The sequence below is a fragment of the Ischnura elegans genome, chromosome 3 (assembly GCF_921293095.1).
Source record: "Ischnura elegans chromosome 3, ioIscEleg1.1, whole genome shotgun sequence".
Lineage (NCBI taxonomy): Eukaryota > Metazoa > Arthropoda > Insecta > Odonata > Coenagrionidae > Ischnura > Ischnura elegans.
This window is the reverse complement of record NC_060248.1, coordinates 121936753-121957928: the sequence shown is the minus strand read 5'-3', so window position 1 is coordinate 121957928 and position 21176 is coordinate 121936753. Positions and strand designations below refer to the sequence as shown.

At 39.1% G+C, this 21176-nt stretch overlaps 1 protein-coding gene across 1 annotated transcript in view; it reads left to right on the top strand.

Moving 5' to 3' along the window:
* LOC124156462 (erythroid differentiation-related factor 1) overlaps positions 1–8647 on the top strand; it is a 40959-nt gene extending 32312 nt beyond the window's left edge. The window contains exons 18-19 of the mRNA XM_046531026.1: positions 359–583; positions 6936–8647. Coding sequence (XP_046386982.1) covers positions 359–583; positions 6936–7110 — 400 coding nt within the window. The 3' untranslated portion in view covers positions 7111–8647. The remainder of the gene's footprint in view (positions 1–358; positions 584–6935) is intronic.
* Positions 8648–21176: the final 12529 nt, after the last annotated feature.

Genomic DNA, 21176 nt, shown 5'->3' with positions numbered 1-21176 from the left:
GCTCGAAGTTTTTAATAGTTGAAAAAGAGATCTGAAAGAGAGATTTGATTTAAAAAAATTACTGTAGCTGTCTGTCTCATCCTCCAAATGCCTGTCATCTACTTACCTTAGGGGTTGATTGCATCCAAGAGGTAAAATTACTTATATATTTGGGCATAAATATTGGAGTTGTGCTAGTATCCTAAAAGGATATGAAACCATGGTATTATTTATTGCGCTCCATATTGCATAATTTTCAAGGCAAATTCTATGGAGCATCTCACCTGGCATAAAACATGAGATGTATTCACCCAAGCCATCTGCTGGCAAAGCGTGAAATCTTTCATTTATTTTCACCTGCTCTCTCTATGCCTTGCAGTCAAGCAGTGCATGGTGAGAGCGTTAAAGGTGAGGAGAGTCAGGTTGGGTCCCAAGCGCCCAGCAGTGTGAGGAGCGCGGACAGTGAGTCCTCGGAGGCCTCTGATGAGTCAGGCGACTCTCTTGAGGAGCAGTTGGAGATCTTGGAGCTGATTCAATGCATCAAGGGAAAATTGCAGTCTCACTTGCTGAAGCTGGTGCAGCTTGGAACGCTGCATTATAAACCGTGAGTGGTCTAAGATAATGAGACCTCCACTACACAAATGCTCAACAATCTCCCACCGAATCAAATCCGCATATCTAGTAGCCTTAGGAGTAGTGGATGACGGGGATTTGATTCATTGGGCGATTGTTGAGCATGTGTGCACTGGAGGTATCAATTATCATTCTGAAAAATGCCATCCTTTCAAACATTTCTGTCAAATTCTCAAATTAGTCAGAAATAATTGTGAATGGATTGTCAATGTAATAGGGTAATGTTGGTGCACCACTAAAGCAACATGTAGCCTGGCCTGTTTTTCCCTGTTAGGAAATACAGTAAAACTTTGATTTTACGCAGTTGGAGGGACCGAAATATGGGCACTGTGTAAAATCAAAGTGTGTAAAATCAAGAGTTAGTATTGAGGAGAAGTATAGTTTTCAGGATAACTCTTGCTCATTATTTTTAGAACCCTTAGTCATACACTTTTGTATAGTTCTGATTTAAGCCAGAACCGGAACCAGAAAAAGTCTCATATGTGAGGCTTTACGGTAAAAAAGCATGAAATCATTTTCAATCGCATCAGATATATGTTTCCTGGATTCAATTACTCATTTGGAGGCAAGAAAATGAAGCCTAATCATCTTATTTACTCACAAGCAACACCACAGATGACGTGTTACCTGAAGAGAAACAACGTTGCATTCCTGAACAATGTTTCCAATGGTTGAATAACATGGTAGAATTGCTAGCATTTCTGGCACTAAGATTACTTCTGTTACCCACGAGAAATGTCGGAATGGTGATACTAAATGCTCGCAGAGAAGCTAATTTTTGAAAATATTCTCATTAAAAGCAGCTTTCAGGAAATCCGTTTAACCACCTGCAGACAAACAAAGATTGGAGATTGAAGAAATGAGATATCTGAGGATATTCATCCAAATTAACCCCATTAACAGGGAGCAAAATTTCGCTAATACATCACAAAGGCTTTACACCCTGTGGGCCTGGGTTCAAGTCCTGGCAGCAGGGGCACCGACTTATAAAAAATATTGGGGGAGCCCATATCGGAGGTCTTGCCCCGGGAAGAGGTTAAATTCAAAGTGTGTCGCAGCACCGAAACACTACCATGATTCACACCACTTGATTCAGTTAACCTGCATAACCTGCTTAACCTTATAATTATTTGTTTCAACACACATTGTTGAATTTATTTTAAAAGGTAACTATCGTCAAACATGGGAAATAAAAATTACCAATATTTATGTGATTTCACAAGGCATAATACAACTTAATAATTTTCTTAAATTATTGAGGGGGCTCCGCCCCCCCAAACGAATCTTTGAGGGGGCTCGGGCCCCCTCAGGCCCCATGGAGTCGGCGCCACTGCCTGGCAGTTGCAGAAACTTATCAGAGATGGCCCTATACCTACTTGAGAGTAATGTGGAGGACACTTCCAGTGCACCACTCTATCCAGCAGATGGGACGTTAAGTCCTGGTCCCATTGGAGCCTATCATTACAACCTGGCTGATGCCAACATAGGGTTCCTATCCCCCCAGCCCTTACTTCATGGCGCTAATGACCCCAGCTGTTAGTTACCTCCTTCCAAATAGCATACCATAGATAATACGGAGCACATAGGACCCGGGATACTCGGAAATTCAGATTTTTCCGGTGTTTAGATCACTTTTTTAAAATGAGCTATTTAAATAACCGTGCAACTACCGCCATGCCGCCAGTGATGAATAAAAAAATTATTAATAGTCCGGAACAATCTTCCTTCTTTATAATTTTTACGCATTAAAAAAGCATTTTCCCGTGAAATTTAAGCATTAGTAGATAGAATCTACCGGGTATAGCTTCTCTATCGGCATTCTTCCGCGAATTCTGCGCCGGGACCTTCGACTCACAAGCCGTGTACACGTGACTCATCCTCACGTAATATTTTGCCTCCCCATATCTGATAACAACACCGGACACTTTTTGTATTTCGATTTAATGGTAATAAGCCATTCCTGAGTTTAAAGGGACTGCCTTATCACTCACGTCTTGAATTTGACTTCAATGATTGCATGACGATTGACGACGCGAGTTATTCTCCGTGGGCATTAACTTCCGTTCCGTTAAAAATAAACGCTTGCCACCTAGCGAAGTTAAGCTAATAGCTATTCAAGTTCCAACCATGTTTCATTTAAACCCACTGACAATGAGATACAAGTTGAATCAGCTCTAATAAGCGCGCCGCGCAATCAACTTTCCCTCGCCTCCATTCGTCCCGCAGATGTGGGGTTAGCCCGCGGAATGAGACACCGTATGCTGCTTTTACCATCGTGTCTAATCACCATCGACTTACGTCCATACTAGAAGTACGACTATCTTTTTTGGATCACCTTGGAAGCCAAAATTGTGGCACGGGAGGATTTTTAACGGCTCATTTCGCCGCTATATTTCGCTGGGGCGAAGGAGAACATAGCGTTCGCAAAATTCTAGAAAACCTTCGTTTGGGATAGATATTCCGTAGCTCTTAATTCCGGATTAACGACCATCTACTGTAATAGGGAAGTGCACTAGTGTTTCAAATGCACCAAACACATTTTTTAAATTAGAGTTCAGAATAACATAATGTCGTAAAACCACAGTTTAAATCCTAATAGTGAATACTTGATTCGAGATGACCGTCTGAAATATGGAAAAATTCAAAGGCCGCGAAAACGGGTGTCCATGTTGAATATTGGCCGTGACGTCACAAGGCAGTAGCAGAAGGCAGCTTCTACACCGTTTAGTTCTACCACTATTATTGCATAGAAAAATTACAGAATTTGAGGGTATCCGTTTTTTGCTGTCATAAAATATCTTCAGATTATATATGTGGCTGCTTCTCTTTTGAGTAAACGACTTCATCATTGCGTAATATATTAATATTCATTTACGTGTCAAATTCAAGTTTGGAAAGAGTGGTACGAATAGCACATTGAATCTTTAAAAAATGCATGATGGCATTTATTTTTCGCTAGGTATATTTTGACACAATGCCGTTTATCATGCCAAAACTTTTTTTCTAAGAACCGAGTCAAACTAATAAACCTATTTCAGACGTTTGCTGCAAGACTTATTCGTTGCGTATGTATTCACGCCGGCCGGAACGTTCGCCCTTCGCTACTAGAATCATGGGATGTTAGCCTTATTTCCGAGCTGGCTGGTTGTTGCAATGGTTCGCTGTCCAGGATGGGTTCAAGAAAAGATAATCTTGGTTGGGAGAAGGAAAATTCCAACGATTTATAAATGGTATACCAAACTTTGATGTATTTATGGTTACTGAATTTTTGAATAAGGAGGACAGGTTCAACGCTCCATAGAAATGCGAGACGTTAAGGCTAACAAGGGGAGACCGCGTACCTTGCTGCATCTTTTTCAATTAGGGCGTTAGTTAGGCTGTAATTAATTAATTTTCATGCGTTACTTTTTACAAGTAATATATATAAATTCAAAATATCAACAATTTCCCAATGGGTCGGTTGGGGTAGTGGTAGCGTGCACGAGTCAAAGGAAAGATGATACTCGAAGGACCGTGGTTCAAGTCTACGTCTTGGCATTATTTTTTGTTGCCTTCATTGTGATCATACGGCGTCTAGTTTATCATTAATTATAATTGCAGCAATCATTGACATGAGACAATTTTTTATCGTCATTATGGCGTTTAGGTATTTTAGCAGTGTCATTACAAACGCCGAGATACGATGACTACAAGGGTTGGTGTGCGCTAAAATGTTAATTTTTTCTTTGCTTATACTGACTAACTTCCACATTAAAAATGAAAACCACTCTTGCAAGAGCACATACCATTAAAGGCTCGCGGCAAGCAACAATATGCGTACAGGCATAATTAATAAGAACACAAAGCGAATATAAAATGCCATATATCTCGAACACTTGTAATTCACATTACTCCAAAGGGAGTTTATTAACTCAGTACATACCTCAGTACCTTGTACTCAGTACCTACCAGTTTACCTCAGTAGCAGTGCTAAAAGAACCATTCTGAAATATAATTGCAACTAACAAATAGGATGAAATAAAAGTTGATAACCCTGGACCGGGCGCGCTGGCGTATAAAATACGTCAATCTTTGAAAACCAAGGATTTCGACATTGTACGTACATTCTGGGCTATAATGGTCTCGTGTATTCTTACAATGTACTTTGACTGCCTATATTGCGAGTTTTCAAAGTTCGAGGTATTGTAGCTAAATTTTTAGATCAGCAAGATGAACCCGTCACCAGTGGAGTACAAATTACGCCGCGCGACCTGCCGTGTACCTTTATATCTGTATCACCTATAAATGTACTAATTTCAACAAATAAAGATTAACTTTAACAAAAATCGTTTGTTATCATATATGCACACATCATGGGCAAAGTACGCATTTTGCCCGGTCGTGTAAAATAACAGTCGCGCCATAATTCTTTAACCAAACTACCTTCAGTTTATAAATTACGTAGGTCTACGCGGAAGATGCTATATTTTGACTCAACACACTTTCTTATGTGACTGAGGTACCTATTAAGTAAATTTTTATAATATAAATATCAATTTGATCTTACAATACCTTCAAATGATCTTCAAAACAGAATATCATCGATAGGTAAGAGTCAGGAGCAGCCTTGAACCATTTATTCCGTATAGCTTGTGCTTAAGGCACGGGAATGAATATCTTCTCCAGGCTTTTGTTTCGACGTCGAGATGAAATTTGGAACAAAAAATCATTTATAATTCTATTTTGAATTCATGTTTTCGGTACTAGACGACATTTTTAGGAAGCAAACTCCACCGATTCCCAGGAACTCTCGCCGCGCTAAAGAAGGCGACGGAATACCGCGTTATTCCACTGGTGACTACTGCCTTGTGACGTCACATCTCAATCAAGATGGAGGCACTGTGTTTCAGCGCAACATGAAATTTTCCGACTTTCAAAACGTTTTAAAGTGCATACCCCAGATGCAGAAAATAAAAGTGACTATACTAATGTTTCTTTTTTAGGCTAAACTTTCAAATTCAGCAATAAAAAAAAATTAGTGCACTTCCCTATTACAATAAATATGTTATAAACAGCGTTGATCAATAAGTCGAATAATAAACAAAAGGTGATAATGTTAATATCTACGGCGATCATCTGTCGCATACACGGCGATAGCCGTATATTTTAGGTTTCGATATCCTTCTACGGCAAATTTTAACTAAGAGCGATATTCGCGTTCGTAAAGGAGCCTGAAATATTACTGAGGAGCAATAATTAGATTCGCGATGTTTTTAGTTTCACGCTCAACAACGCGACGTCATTTCAACCGTTCTTGTATTCATTTTTGCAACTCATTTAGACGAATAAATAACCTAACTTCATATTGCTCCAGTCGGCATTTTCAAAACAAGTCAAAAGACAACTGCGTAAAATCAAAATTAGCGGCCTCTTAGGGGCTGAGGTTATGCTGCGCAAAATCGAAAAACTGCGTAAAATCAAGAAAAGATGTAAAATCGAAGTTTCACCATTGGAATTCCCTATGCTTTCCGGCCGGACTTGAGTGTCACTGCGTAAAAACGAGACTTGATGTAAAATCGAAGTGCGTAAAATCGAAGTTTTACTGTAGTTAGAAATAATGTTAGGAAAAAAATGCTAGCTGATGTGATGAGTAAATTTAGGAGAAATTTTTATGAATAACCTTTTATAGCAAAATGAGATTTAATTAGAAATGAAATAAATGGGTTACTTCATGGATAAGGATGTGCAATGAGTATTTTTCACTATAATATAAACATAATCTATACATTCTGTCTTACTGATTGCACCCGAAAAGTTGGTATGGGTATATGGAGCTCACCTTAGACAAAGGATTTTATTCCAGAGCGTTATTCAAGTTCTAATCCTGACTCAACATTCTAAATGCTTTACTACCCCAAAAATTAGTTCATGAATTAATGTTGGAATGTTCAGTGCATAATGTATGCCCATTCAGAGCGAAAGAGGTTTTTAGTAGAGATTTTACCTTAAGCAAAACATTTTCTCCAATTTTGTCCTAATTTTTTTCCATATTGTAACCTCTCGTGACTACCATTTCTTGTTATAACAGGAAAAGAGTAACTTCGTTATGGTCAAAAGAGCTGTGATTATCTGTTTAATATTCTTAGTTTACCATGCAATCTTAGAGATTAAATTTCTTCTAGAAAATATCTTACCACAAGGTGATTAGAGCTTCCTGGGGAGTTTGGAGTTGATTGTTTGAAATTTCTCATGTGGCAAACGTTTTGGTTTAAGTGGCTGCATGTCTTAAAAGTGAAAATCCACTAATTTAAATTTTTGTATCACCTACTATCTTTTCATTTTAGGCTTGTGGAACCTATTAAGAGAATGTATAGGCTTGCCATACAGGTGGACCTAGATAAGACTGATGTGCTGAAGAAACCTGCTGAAAAAATCGTTGTGCTCTCAAGCAAGCTTGGGGAATTGGTGACATCATTGGAAGAGGAAATGATGAGGATAGATTTCGCAAACTTAGAGTAACTGCCAGAACAATTTATCTGCTGGATTTATTTTGCCAAAGAAATTGCAGGGTTCAAAGTGTGTTTTTACTTGTTAATGGTGAATTTTGCTTCTGTTAGAGATTCTTTTTGCCAGAAGATAAATGTTTAAGTGAAGGTATTAAAATCACTCAGGTTGTAGTGTTGAGTACATACCTTTTATAATAAGTCTTCACCAGTCTCCTCCTTGGTTTTGTTCCTTGTAAAGACAATGACATTTGCTAACTTTGCTTTCCAATTTGTGTGATCATGGATGAATGCATCACTCTGTTTATTCTGCAAAACTCAGTCTTGACTCTTGCTTCGTAGTCCTTCTTACTTTGTGATGGCCATGGAAAGGTTATTGCTTGACTATCGGCAATAGCTCTAAAGTATAACGCTGGCATTTTCCCCTTCTCATTCATTTCAATTCCGATAATTAATATGACTGGCTGTAGCGTTACGTATATTCAAATCAGCTCAAATTTGATGGAACAGTTTTATCTATATTTATTAACTGGATGATACACTTTTGACCCACTCTGTAAGTATTGTATTACCTTTTGAGAGTGTTATGTGCTAACAGTTTGAAATACAATACCACGTATGTACCTTACGTGAACACTCTTTTAATATGACAGATCTAATTGCATTCCCGGAAAATTGTCAATGGATGCTTTGCTTTAATTTGAAGGTAATTTCACTGAGAGAATGCCTTGTCTTCGGTATTTCCAAGACATCTGAAACCGTTTCAGTATCTTTGTTTTTCAGTGCATTACTAATTATTTTCATTCTGCATTATATGTACCATTTTTGCAAGTACATATGTATTACACATTTCATATTTTTTCTTGTCAAAATTTTCATCTAAATTTCTCCTTTATCTACATAAACTCTACATGTTTATGTACTTTCTATTGTATGTATTATGCATTGGTTTATTTTATCATTTACATATATCATCTTAAGAAACTAAGAGAAAACTCTCATAAAAACTCTGTGCTATTTAATTAAGCCTTGATACCTTTGTTCATGGCCTTAAACACTGTCTTATTCATTCGAGGTCATTACTGATAACCTAAGGTTTTTGAAAGAATCATTTACTTTTCCCTAGAGTAGAGACCATTGATGAATTGACTCAAAGCATTAATTATGGCCATATTTATAAGAGTTTTACCTCAAGAGTGTAAAAAATTTGCTGGGACATATTGTTATGCTTTTTTTGGTCTCATTGTTACAATACAAAGTATTCTCCAGTGTTCTATTAGAAGACATGAAATCAGTGGGGAAAAGACATAATATAAATGTGAATTGACTTGGCTTTCTTGACTGGAACCTGTGATTTCATCTTTATGACTGCAGGGTTAATGAAATGCGTGTGGATTATCATTGGATGTGTGTGTTTTGCTCCAGTGAAATCATGCATTATCATGTTTTTATTGTGAATGGCCAGTAATATTTTTGCCTTTTCATAGGCCATGTTTCATCTGGTCCACATGCTGTGCATACTTGAAAATAAATAATTTTTATATTGCTACATACTTGAAATGTATTCCGTTATCATTTCCCAGGTTGGATGACACCATTCCATCAGTTTTGAAAACGAGATGACGTGACAGAGAAAAGTGAGTGTGATAATTGAAACTGAAAAACAGTCTGAATTACAAATTTCAATGGATTTGAAGGTAGAAAGGTTTATGCCACGAGAGGTATGAGATTTAAGGGAATCTCTCAATCTAATCTACTCCGTAGCATGAGGCATAGAGCTCAGGGAAACATCTCTTAATAATCACCTATTAAAATTGCCTATGGTCGGAAAGTTTCCTTCGTTTGATAGGAAATTAGGTAATAATCCTCATTTAAGCCAAGCACCACCTGCTATCAGGGTACTCTGCTACCTGCTAGCAGCCTGCATCGTAGTGGCGCTCATAGCTGCGCACCAAGGTGGTTTCACACACTGGCAGCCGGAACCAGAATGACGTCATATGGGATTTCCCCTGCATTCATACTTAGTCATCGAATTTTTGTGCGCTTCTTCCCCTCTTCAAGAAAAGTGGGAAAAAAGAGTTCTCTTCTCTCCCATTCTTCTTAGCACGTTCTCGTTACTTACATGGTTGATCCATTTTATCTTCACTATTATTCGGTAGCACCAAATATCGGCTGCTTTTGCTCTTTGACTTCTCTGATGCTGTCAGTGTCCAAGCCTCGCTTCCATTGCGAAACAGGGTTGGCTTTGCTGTATTTATTTTTTTTCCATTGCCAAGCATCATAAAGTCTTAAGTTCCATAAAATAAATATATATTTTGCTTGCACAGAGCTAAAATTTATTGTCTTCATTTATTGTTTTTAGTGAAACGACCGTTTTCATTATGGCTTGGTCTCCGAAGGCTTGTTGTTGCCGAGATCTGCCCGTTTTATTATTATAAAAATTTAAGCCGGTTGCGGTAGTGGTTTATGTCACCCGATTTTGAGAAAATTTCATGTATAATACCCTGACATCAGTCTACAACTTATTTGAGAGAAAGTCTTCAGATAACTGCCGCACAGCTAGTTGTCTCCAGATGAAATCTAAATTTAAGCAATGGGTCAACACAGATTTTCACTGTCTGATCTGCAGGAGAATAGGGAAGCAATTTATTTCGAAAGATAGGAAAAATCAATATAATTACGAATTAAATTATTGAGGAAAAAAATACCAGCAATAGCTTTTTGCTCTGAAAGAGTGTGGAACAAAAATACATCTAGCAGTAAATTATAATTAATGTTTTGACAATTATAATCATCTTTCTGCTCAGGCTTTAGACCTGCATTCTTGAAATTAAAATTTTTTTTCTTCAATTTTTGGCTCAACATGCCTTGAATTTTTTTGTGCCTTTTAAGCTTTTTTCCAATATAATGGTTCATAATTTTCAATCACAATTAATGTGTTTTCAGTCCCTGGTTAATGATAAAACATGGATTCTCCATAATTCTGTGTCACAATCCAGCCAAAAGAAACGGGTCTCACTCAGTCGAACCTTGTTGCCAATACAGATGAACACCTATTGAGTTACTCGGGATTATTTTCCTAAAACAACCAATATGTACGCACTAAGTTTTGAGAAATATGATTGAATATCACAGAACATGATAAATAAGAAAGAGTGAAATAACATTGCCATAAAATTTGTGTTTCTGCATTTTTTCTATTGGGGTTTAAAAGTATACATCTCTCTATATTTATTATTTATTTTTGACCAAGAAAAATAGTGAGGTTCTACGATAATTATCTCCATGTTACTCTAACTGATATCTTTTCTATTTGGCTCATGCAATCGAACCTCAGCATGTAGCCTCATGTCTCATCTGGCTCCCAGCCAAATTTTAAAGCTTTTTAATGCTTTCTGTTCATTCGTAGCAGTTTTTAAGTCATACATGTACATAGCATTTAGCCCTGCTGAATAAAATGATAGAGCTCCATTGCTTAAAAAGTTAAAATTTGAATTAATAATTGCAGGAACAGAGAGAAACCAAACGGGTCGGTTCCAGGGGCGCAGCTAGGAATTAAGGCAAGGGGGGGGTTTAGGCACAAGTAATACTTATGGGTGTGAGGGTATTCCATACTCACCAGGATAACCAGGGGTTGCGGGGGCCCTCCTCCAGAAAAAATTGAAGAATGATGGTTCAAAAGGGCGAGTTTTATTGCTTTCTGAGGGATATTTGATAAATCCTTACACTATTCCATAAGTAATGCTGAATAAGTAAAATGGATGAAACTTAAAAATTTCTCTGAGCTCTGGGGGGGTTTTATCCTCCAAGCCCCCCCCTCGCTGTACCACTGGTTCCATTAATATGTATTTTTTTATTATTAAAACTATTTTCTTAAAAGTACTGTCAATACCATAAGTTATCTGCAGATAAATAATTTATACAAAATGAGTGGGGTGGTTACCTCCAATTTCCAAAGAGGGGTCCTAAACCCTCAATACACTGGGTCTCAAAGGAAGCAGCGTACCTGAGTCCACCAATTGGGAAGCAGTCACTTCTCCATCAGTTTTCACTGGCATTTGTGCTTTTGCATAGGATAAACTGCACCAGAATTTTCCCAAAATTTCTCCAAATTTTCAGCGAGAAAATTTTGAAAGTTTTACAACTTATAAAAGTCATAGTCCCTACCTCCAAGTATTTATTTGACTGAGACTATAAATTTATTAACTGAATACAACATTAATTAATTAAAACCTCCGTCGGTAACACATTATTTGTAATGTGAATGAAATTTCATGAACTTTCCCGGCAAATAGGATGGTTTCCTATTATTTTTATTGCCTAAATCGAAAGATTATTACTCCTGAAATATGTATTTCATGCTTATAGATTTTTAAATGAAGATATCTATTTTTCATGATTAAATGAAAAGTGAAAATTTTCAAGCGAGAAGAAAAACCTTTGGTGGAAGATGGGACAGCTTCGTTGGCCACATTATGAGACATGATGGCCGGATGGAAACAATTGTAGAAGGACAAGTGGAAGGGAAGAAGGGCAAGGGACGGCCACGAAGAAGAGTTACATAGGATAGGTGAAAAAGGATGTAAGGGAGAAGAAATACATCTCTATGAAAAGGCTAGCAGATAGGAGAGAGGAATGGAGAGCTGCGTCAAACCAATCCTAGGATTGTCGACTGATGATGATGATGATGAAAGCCTATCCGCATACCACCCAAGTATTTCTGGCTACGTGTGCAGTGGTGTCGACTCCATGGAGCCTGAGGGGCGCACCTGGGGTGTGTGGGGGTGTAGAATACCCACCAGGATATGCAGTAGGTGCAAGATTAATAAATTGCGGAATTTTAAAGATAAACAGTCCAAAATGGTGAGTTTTGCGGCTTTCTGAGGGATATTTTATTAATCCTTACTCTATTCTGTAAGTAATATTAATCCAATTAAGTAAAATGGATTGAACTTAAAAATTTCTCTGGGCTCTAGGGGTGGGTTTTAATCCCAAAACTCCTCCCCCTTGATGCGCCACTGCCAGAGGGGGCCCGAGCCCCCTCAAAAGTTTGTTATAATGTGGGGAAAAAATGTGTCAGGCTTGCCGATTTTCCCGCAGTGTCCAGATATCGAGATTAGAGTTATCATGGTTCTAATGTTGATCACATGACTCTTCTAAAATGTTTAAAAAAACTTAAAACTCCCTACTTATAAAATTTCCCGGGGCAATATCTCTGGTTTGGCCCCCCCAATATATTTTGTAAGTTGGCATTCCTGTACGTGCATGGTGTGAGTGATGTTTGATTATTGGCAAGAAAAGACAAGGGAGGAGCGAGCTCGAAGAGCTGGTAGTACTAACGGAAGATCCCAAACAATATTTTTCAGAAACATCGGGCAGTGAGAGGGGGTGGCACTATATCCCATCACATCCTCTCCCTGCCTATGTTTTAGTGGACGAGGGAACTAGTCAGGTGCGCGAGAGAAATGGGCGAATTAGAATCACTCTCTGTAGTACATTGCTAGAAGGAAGGGAATGAGGTGTCCACGACTCGCTTACCAATAAGTTTGTTCACTAAGACACAGTACGACTACACTGCGAATAAAGAAAAGCGGCGATCTTGCGTCAACGACCGTTTCTATGGGAATTCTCGCGTTATTCACTGAAATAGAAGACATTGATGATTGACTGATGCCGAGTTACTGGAGCGAAAAAGGGGTCGATAATAATATTAAAGAAGGAAAACTAAGCGAACTTTTTTTCAGGAAACGGACAACTATATCATTCACTTGCTTTCATACCATCATGCGATCGCCGATTTAATTTCTTTATTCCTAAAAATGAGCTCACTCGATAATCGGGAAAACATTTGTGAAGTGACATTTTTATTTGTATTTGTATTGTGGAAGAGGGTGAGGCTGGGAATAACTCCGAAGGGTTCCGATGAAGATTACATAAATGACTACAAATGCTATAATACTAGGTTGGAAACTTATTGAACGTTGACAGTTATTTTTCAGGGTTTATGAAATTGACATTAATGCATAAAGAGTGTAGAGTTTCAGTAGCTTGTCTTTCGAAGAAGGTAGATCAATTTAAGGCCGTGTTGTTTTGTTTCTAGTGATTTCATGTAATAATACCTGGTGATATTTTTTATGATTAAAATAAATTTGAAAAAAATGGGAAGCACTTTAGTATTAATAGATGGAAAGGAGATAATTAGCTATCTTGCTGTGGCGGGCGACACATATGTCAAAGAGAAAAAAATCCTCGTTTCGGAGGAAGAGGGGAGGAGGGAACCCCTCGTTGAATTAACCAGCTGAGCTCAAATGTAAATCAGAAATAATATTTTACATCGGGTTATATTTTTTGCAAATGATTATTACTGTGCGTTTTATTTTTCTTAAATAGTTCTTATTTTGATGGGAGGGTTCGTCTCATTGGAAAACCTCACTCTTAGAGCATTTTTCTTGTCATGGGATCTGGCGTAGAAAGACTTAGTCAGTGAACTTGATAAAATACGTAGGAAAACTGCGCTATTGGTCAAAAACTGCTACGGGCTTACAGAAAGCCTTACACAGGTGTTAAAAGAATTAGGCTGGGAGGCCTTAGATACTCGGAGGCTGCGCGCTACGCTCAGACTGCTTGAGCAAAGAAAATAGATATCTTTCAGAGGGACACGGACAATATTATATCAAAACACGACTATATTTACAGGTCAGACGGAAGTGATAAATTAAGAGAGATATTTTGCCGGACGGATAGATATAGGGGATTCGTTTTTCCCCCACACAAACATGGCCCTAATAAATTCTAGTCGTAATTTCGTTATAACATTTCCTTTTTTTATGAATACGGCTGGTGTCCTAACACCTCCCGCCACACACCTGTAGAGGCAGCTTGCGGGGTAGTATGTAAATGTAGATTAATATCTCCAATTCTCCGAAGACGGTCTAGAAATATTAAGGAACCGTGAGTTCGGATTCGTTTGACTTCAATAAGGTGGTTTCCTAATATTTTTTAATTGCCTAATTCGAAAGATTATTATTCCTGGAGTACGTATTTCACGCTTTTTGATTTTTAAATGACGATATCTATTTTTCCCGAATAAATGAAAAGTAAACATTTTCAAGCGTGCGAAAACGAGACGGCAGAGTATGCATGCAGGGAAAAGCCACTGTGACGTCATTCTGATTCCCTCTGCCGCCATGTGAGGTGACCTTGGGGCGAGGATACGTGCGCCGCTGCGATGCAGGCTGCTAGCAGGTAGCGCTTGGCTTAAATAAGGGTTATTAATACCTTATCAAACGAAGGAAACTTTCCGACCGTAGGCAGTTTTAATAGGTGATTATTAAGAAATGCTTCCTTGAGCTCTGTGTCTCATGCATCTCATGTCACATTTGCATCTAGGACGATTTAAATCTCCTATCTACTCGTATAGAAACTAGGTATCTGTGACGTCACGTTGAGTGGCATCGCATGGGCGCTAATCAAATGCGGTTTAACTTGACCATTACCATTCGTCTAAACTGAGATTCCTACAACCAAATAATTTGTATATTATGAATACACAAATGGTGGGTAAAAAATCGCTATCACTGCCTTTCGTTTTTTTGATGAAGGAAACTACCCTATTACGTCACCTTCCAAAAAGGTCCAGTTTTTTCCATGGCTTTCGGGTTAGCTGCATCAAAGTTGTTCTCAGGATGACTTTAGTGGCCTGTAGTGGTCACATATTCACATTAGATATTTCACGCGCTTCCTTTCATGATAGTTCATTGCAATTCCCAGATTAACTGGCCATGCCGATGTGATTGATTACTAATGTGATGAGGGAAGAATATATTTTGCATAATGATATAATTTTCTATTTGTACTACGTTTTCCTGTTAGACCTGAACCTTTTCCTCTAAATAAATAGTGATATTATTTCCAATTTAATTAAAATGTCTGGAAATTTTTTGTGGCAAGATACCCGGATATCCACATTCGGGATGGAATTTTATGTATATGCTTGTTTAGGTTTATATTATTTTTATTCGTTGTTTTTTTTAAATTTCTTTTGTATTTACTGAGCGTTCTTGTCGTATTTTATTTCTTTTTTCCTCTGTCAAATGCTGTTTACTGAATAGTTTTGCTCTAGTAAAATATCTCATGGTCTAAAAAGGCCCACGATAATAAATGAAGTGAAATCGAGAATAAATTGGTCGCGCCTATGGTAGGCCACCCTGAGGTTGTTATACGTAGCGGGCCATTTCCAACTGTTGTCACTCGATCTGAAGACGTGGCCGGCATGGCCACGAAACATCATGTTGAGAACAGCTTCGATGCAGCTACCCCGAAAACTTGGAGAAAACTGCAATCTACAGCGCTGCGAAAACCTCAAGCAGAAATTTAAATTCTACCGGGACTAGCCACGGTGATAACTTATACGGGAGTAACCCACAATGCACACTGTGCGGAAGATCCACAGATGAAATATCATCCGCCTTGACCGGTATTTGAACCCGGATCCCCCGATTTCCGGTTGAGGCAGGGGATCCCTGTTCGAATCCCGGTCAAGGCGGATGGTATTTTATCTGTGGATCTTTCGCAATCAAGCAGAAATTTAAATGCCCATTTTTGCTCCTTGTCCCTCCCATTCCCGAGCGTCTAACTTTATTCCCTTCTTCGGTCCTTCTGAGATAAGCGCTCCTCACCATAAACCACGGAGGAGAGCTCCTACTTTACACTCCCTCCCCCATCTGAGAGCCTCTTAACTCCCCTCCTCCACCATTCTCAAAGTGCATTGACTCACTCTCAGAGAGGCATAACCAGCGGGATACTCGCAGATGAACCAGAGCAGATGCACTCATGAGCAGATCGAATGGAGACGCAGAGCCAGGCAGGTGGACAGTGGGGTTGGAGGTGATTTTTTATCGACTAATAAAAGTTTAAGACAGGTCAGGGTCACATTGTAAGATCCGGAATCGCTCAAAATGGAATGATGTTATAACTTCTGCTGAAAGAGCCCACAAATTTCAAATTGTTCAAAAATTCATGCTGATTTTGGAAACAAACGCCTACGGTGACCATATCATTACAACTGCGGACGTTTCGGTAAGAGCCAATCATCAATATAGATTTCACCATAATTCGAAGAAAAATAAAAGCTCATTTAAAGAAATTCGTGTTTTTCCGTTGCGTAGTAATTGACGGAAGAAGCTGTATATTTCACCCACATACGACCTAAACCTTCCGCGGAATACGTTTCTGGGTTCGTGCATGTCCTGCGATCATCTTGGGGGGCGTGGGAAGAAATGGGTTACTCGCCTCCGCATTACTATTACTTGGAATATAGGAGGACCATAGAAGCTACAAATTTCCAACGCGTCGCGCACGAATATTACAAAAAAGGATTCTCAAGTTGTCCTCTAAATATGTTGTGACCCACCCCTAAAAACGAAGTGAATTTATCTTTCGAAAGTCGGTTACATGTCATTTTATCCTTAGAAATGGGATTAATATGTCTATGAAAGAGAATTAACTAAATTATTAGATTGGGAGGGGAGGAACAAAACTTGACGTCTTTGGAAGGTGAAGTAATTGAAGTCTAGCAAATCCGAATTTACGGTTAATATTGATGCGTATTATTTGAATGACTCACATCACTTTTATTTATGTTTTATTATACTTTACCATTCTGTTTAATTTTATGAAGTTTATTTGTTGTTTTTTATGGTTGATTTTTGATTCTTTTGTCTTTTGGTTGAGTTGGCGCCTCGGTGACAGGGATAAAAACAAAGGATTGTTGTGCAAAAAGATTCAGATGTAAGAAATAAAGTAAAACCATAATGTCAAGTAATATTTAAGTTTTCATAATGGCTTTGATAAGTTAATATCATTGGAAACTGTGGCGTAGCCAGGGTGGCTCGGGGGTTCCGGACCCCCCCCCCCCCCCGAAATATAAAAACACAATCATTTTCCTTCATAAAAGAAAACAAAATATTGAAAAATCATGAATTAAAAAGATATTTCTTTAAGAAAGGAAGTTGTTCTGATTTTTGAAAAGTGTTAAAATTAGTTTAAAACCCATTACTTGGTACCCTGTTTTTAAAAAATCCCTTACCCCTGATTTTGGATCCCCTCCCCCCAAATGAAAATCCTGGCTACACCACTGATTGTGGATGAGGTGTCCGCGACTAGCTAGCAAAGTCAGAACACCAAGACACCGTACACACGCACTGCGATTTGAGCAAAACGGCGAACATTTGTCAGAAGAGCGAAAGACGCTTTGAAAAGGAAAGAATTTCCTTGGCTTGTAATAGCAATGGGGGAAAACCCTTCAACTGATCGCCTCATCTGGAAACGATGTTTTTGATCGCAAAAATAAATCAATAAAATAACATTTGAATCTCGGTACACATGAAGAAGCAATATAATCTATCATTTCAAATGAAAAACTATTTTTTTCTTCGAGCAGTTGACACAATCGGCATTATTCGGGGGATGTCGTGAGGTGCCAGTTGCCACCAATAATATCCACTCCCACATTTCACCACCAAAAATTTTTTGCGAAAAATCATTTCGTGATTTGTAACATTTTTTGTTTGGTAAATTGAATATCGTAGGAAATTTAAAGGAATCCAGTCATTCACTTAATGGAAAAAATACTTAAAAATAATTTTTAATTCATGACTTTTCACTAATTTACAAAATATCTCCAATTTACTACACTCAGAACAGTGAACCACTTTTTCTTCGTGGTAAGTACACCAACAATCACTGACACTTCCAAGCAATGTCAAGTCCAAAAACGAAATCATACCCAATTGTTTGACAGACGTTAAATATGTCCGGGAAGACGAAATTTCATCACTCGAGCGGGGGTTGGAGGGCGACCAGGAGCATTAGAAAGGGTTGGCCCATCAGGGTCGTCCGCAGGGGTGTGTAGGTGTCCGGAGCGACCCTCGATCGCCGGCGAGGGCCCGTCGCGAGAGACGCCGCCGTGGATATGGCGATGTGGAGCACATGGCACCGGGCGGCGGACGTGGCGTGGTCCTTGGAGTGACGTCATACGCCAACGGATGAGGTGAAGAAGGAATGCAGAGCAGCATCAACGCGAACGCCAGGAGAAGCACGGACGAAGAGAATGCCCTCGCCATTTCCGCTTGCGCACACTGCGAGAAGAGAACCTACTCTAGCCGAAACGATGCTCTCAGAAACGGTACCTTCTCACAGATAATTATGGAAGGCGCAACGAATCATTTATATACGGAATAGAAACACCCGCAACTCCGCACATAATCCCACTCCACCGAAGATGTCACCTCGGATGTGACCCACGGAGGTCAGCTCGCCAAATTCATTAAAACTGTCGTTTTATGCGGGGTTGGGAGAGGTCACTAGACTCGTAAACTTCCTAGCCGTCGTTTCCTTTTTCGTTTTCTCGAAAACGAAGAGCAAAAATGTTTAATACGCCTAAATTTCGCGTTAAGATACCTATAGTCGACGAAAAAATATATTTCTGAAAGGTTTGTCGAAGAAACTTTCTGGAAAATGCAAGATATTACAAAGCACTGCCGTAATCTCTTTGGTAAAATCAGATCTAATACTAAAGTTTTATTAATGTAATCGCTCATCGCCGCGGAGTACAATTCCGAGGCATAGGGAGAACAGCGGAAAATCAGTTACAATTTCACACGCGCAGAAATGGAAGACATATATTTACATTGGATTAAGAGCATGAACACTTTTCTACCTAATTATAAATAAAATCTCTTAACTAAATTTGGCGAATATTCCTGAATTGCCCACACATCCGCGATTGTCTCTCGTCACTGGGGTTACGACCTCCATGGAAATGAGATGTTTATTGTTTCCAGAGATGGGCTAGATATGTTTAAATTATATTCCAGATACAAACAACTTATTCGATTTTTGCTTATTCCTCAAGTAAAAAAATTTACATTCCACCTGAAAAAATCCTCCCGAGGATAATTCTTGTTGACTCGGATCGGTGAGGGTAAAACTCACTCTACTCCAACCTACAGGCGTTTGGAGTTCACACATGTAGGCTATAGGGTTATGTCCCTTTCCCTGAGCCATCTCACACCTTGAGGATTTTATCTGGTGGTATCGGAGGGCTTCAACCTCCGCTCTATTAACCAGGCTTCAACGCTTCGTGGCGTCTATTTCATGCACTTCAAATTTTTCAAAATGACAGCATATGTTTTAAATGAACAATTCGTCACTCTAAAAGACCGATCGAGCCGAACTTATGCGTCCTTTTTTTTTAAACTGCACTCTCATGAAATTTGGAAGCGAGTCCAGGAGTGGCAAGGGGGTGAGGAGGGGCGCAGCCTGCCGTTTAGCTGCTCGTGAGTGCATCGCAGTATATGAAGGATCCATGGTCAAATGGGTCTGCCAGCCACGTGCGACGGATGCACTTCTCGGTGCCCTATTCGATCCTTCGAACCAGTAGTGCTTGCCGGCCGCTGCTCGGTCAGGCGTAACTCTCACTCATTCGGGAGGCCTCAGGTTCGACTCTGACGCCTTGTCGCACCCCCTCCATTCCCTTCACTACCCCCTCAAAACCACCCCTCACAACCCGCTTCTAAATGGTAGCTGTATATGAAGACCAGCGCATTCAGTAGACGTTCTTTGAACCTGGAAAGTTGTTGGAATTATTGAACGCTCATCGTGATAAAGGCGAGGTACTGTGTTCATAGGTCCGCAGTTTCTCCAGGACATCAAGGATTACAGTTTGAAATAGTATAGTTATTACTACGCTCTTATTGCAGTACTAAAATATCTCCAGTTGGTTCGAAAGTTTTCCGATAAGCATTTTTCGCATGGTTGGAATGAGGAGCTTCGTATTATGCATTTAGTGCAATTCGTCGCGAGTGCGTCGACAAAAAGATTTCCTCAGGACAAGTACGCACGCATTGCTCTGGTTGTAATTAGCGATAATCATCGGTGCGACCTGTATGTGGCATTGCTACTGACATGCGCTGTGGCAGTGTGTTCATCAGCGAGGTGGAGGAGAGAGAGAAACTACTGCTACATCAAGAGGTAAATAATAACTCTCCTAGGTTGTTCAGCCTGTTAGAATAAATGATAGAATTTGTAATAGAAAATGACGGGCCATTTCAATACGGTAAATTTGATGGCAAATATTTAAGAAAAAATGCTGCTACGATAAATATTGAAGATGTAAAAAAATGTAAACCTAATTCGTATACCTTTTATTGCAGGATGGGTGCGTATAATAAAGCAAACACACAAAACAACACAACACTCTTGTGAAGGGCAATAATCGAGATTTTTAAAAGTTACTACCGCGTAAGAACTCACTCAGACACTTACACAAATAAAAATAACAGCAGTGCGTTGAAATTAGTTCTTCATCGAAAGTTGGACGATTAATTTACATATAAACTGTAGGTTGTAAAGAGGATCATATTAGGAAACACGTTCTAGAATGTAGTCGGAAAAATGTGTTCTGCTAATGAGACTGTCAAACACGGATTTCCATAAGGTTATGGAGGCAACATTCATCCATCAATAATTATCGGTTCAATGCGATGAATTAGATATCTAAATGAAAGTTAGATAATCGGGTATCAGCTGAAGCTTTTGGAGTTGATCATACTAGAAACTGGTGTGTTGTCAGAATTATTTGTTTAGTAAGTGGGACTATCAAACACGGAAAACCGTGTGGTTGTGTAGGCAGCATTGAAATAACTGTTAGTGGGGTGCTTTGAAAATCGCATGCACAAATGCGTATAGATAATAACTGTAGAAAACATTTGATCCCGAATATGAATTTTTGATTTTGCCTCGACACGAAATTAGATCTTATATTTGCCTATTATTGCTTTTGATTTCGGACCAGTTTTCAGATTTTGTCACTAAGTTGACGGCGTTAAAATAATATCATCTCGCAATTCTCACACTGCTTACACTAAAATCAGAAGTTCCTATTGTCTGGAGTCTTCTTCATCCACACCTACGTCACCTCACCAAGGCAGTGCTCTTAGTATTCGTCCTCCGTTGGAAGTGTTCAGTGCAAGTGTTGTGTTCGGTGCATGGTCAGTTGTGTGTCGTGTGTGAGTTCGTGTG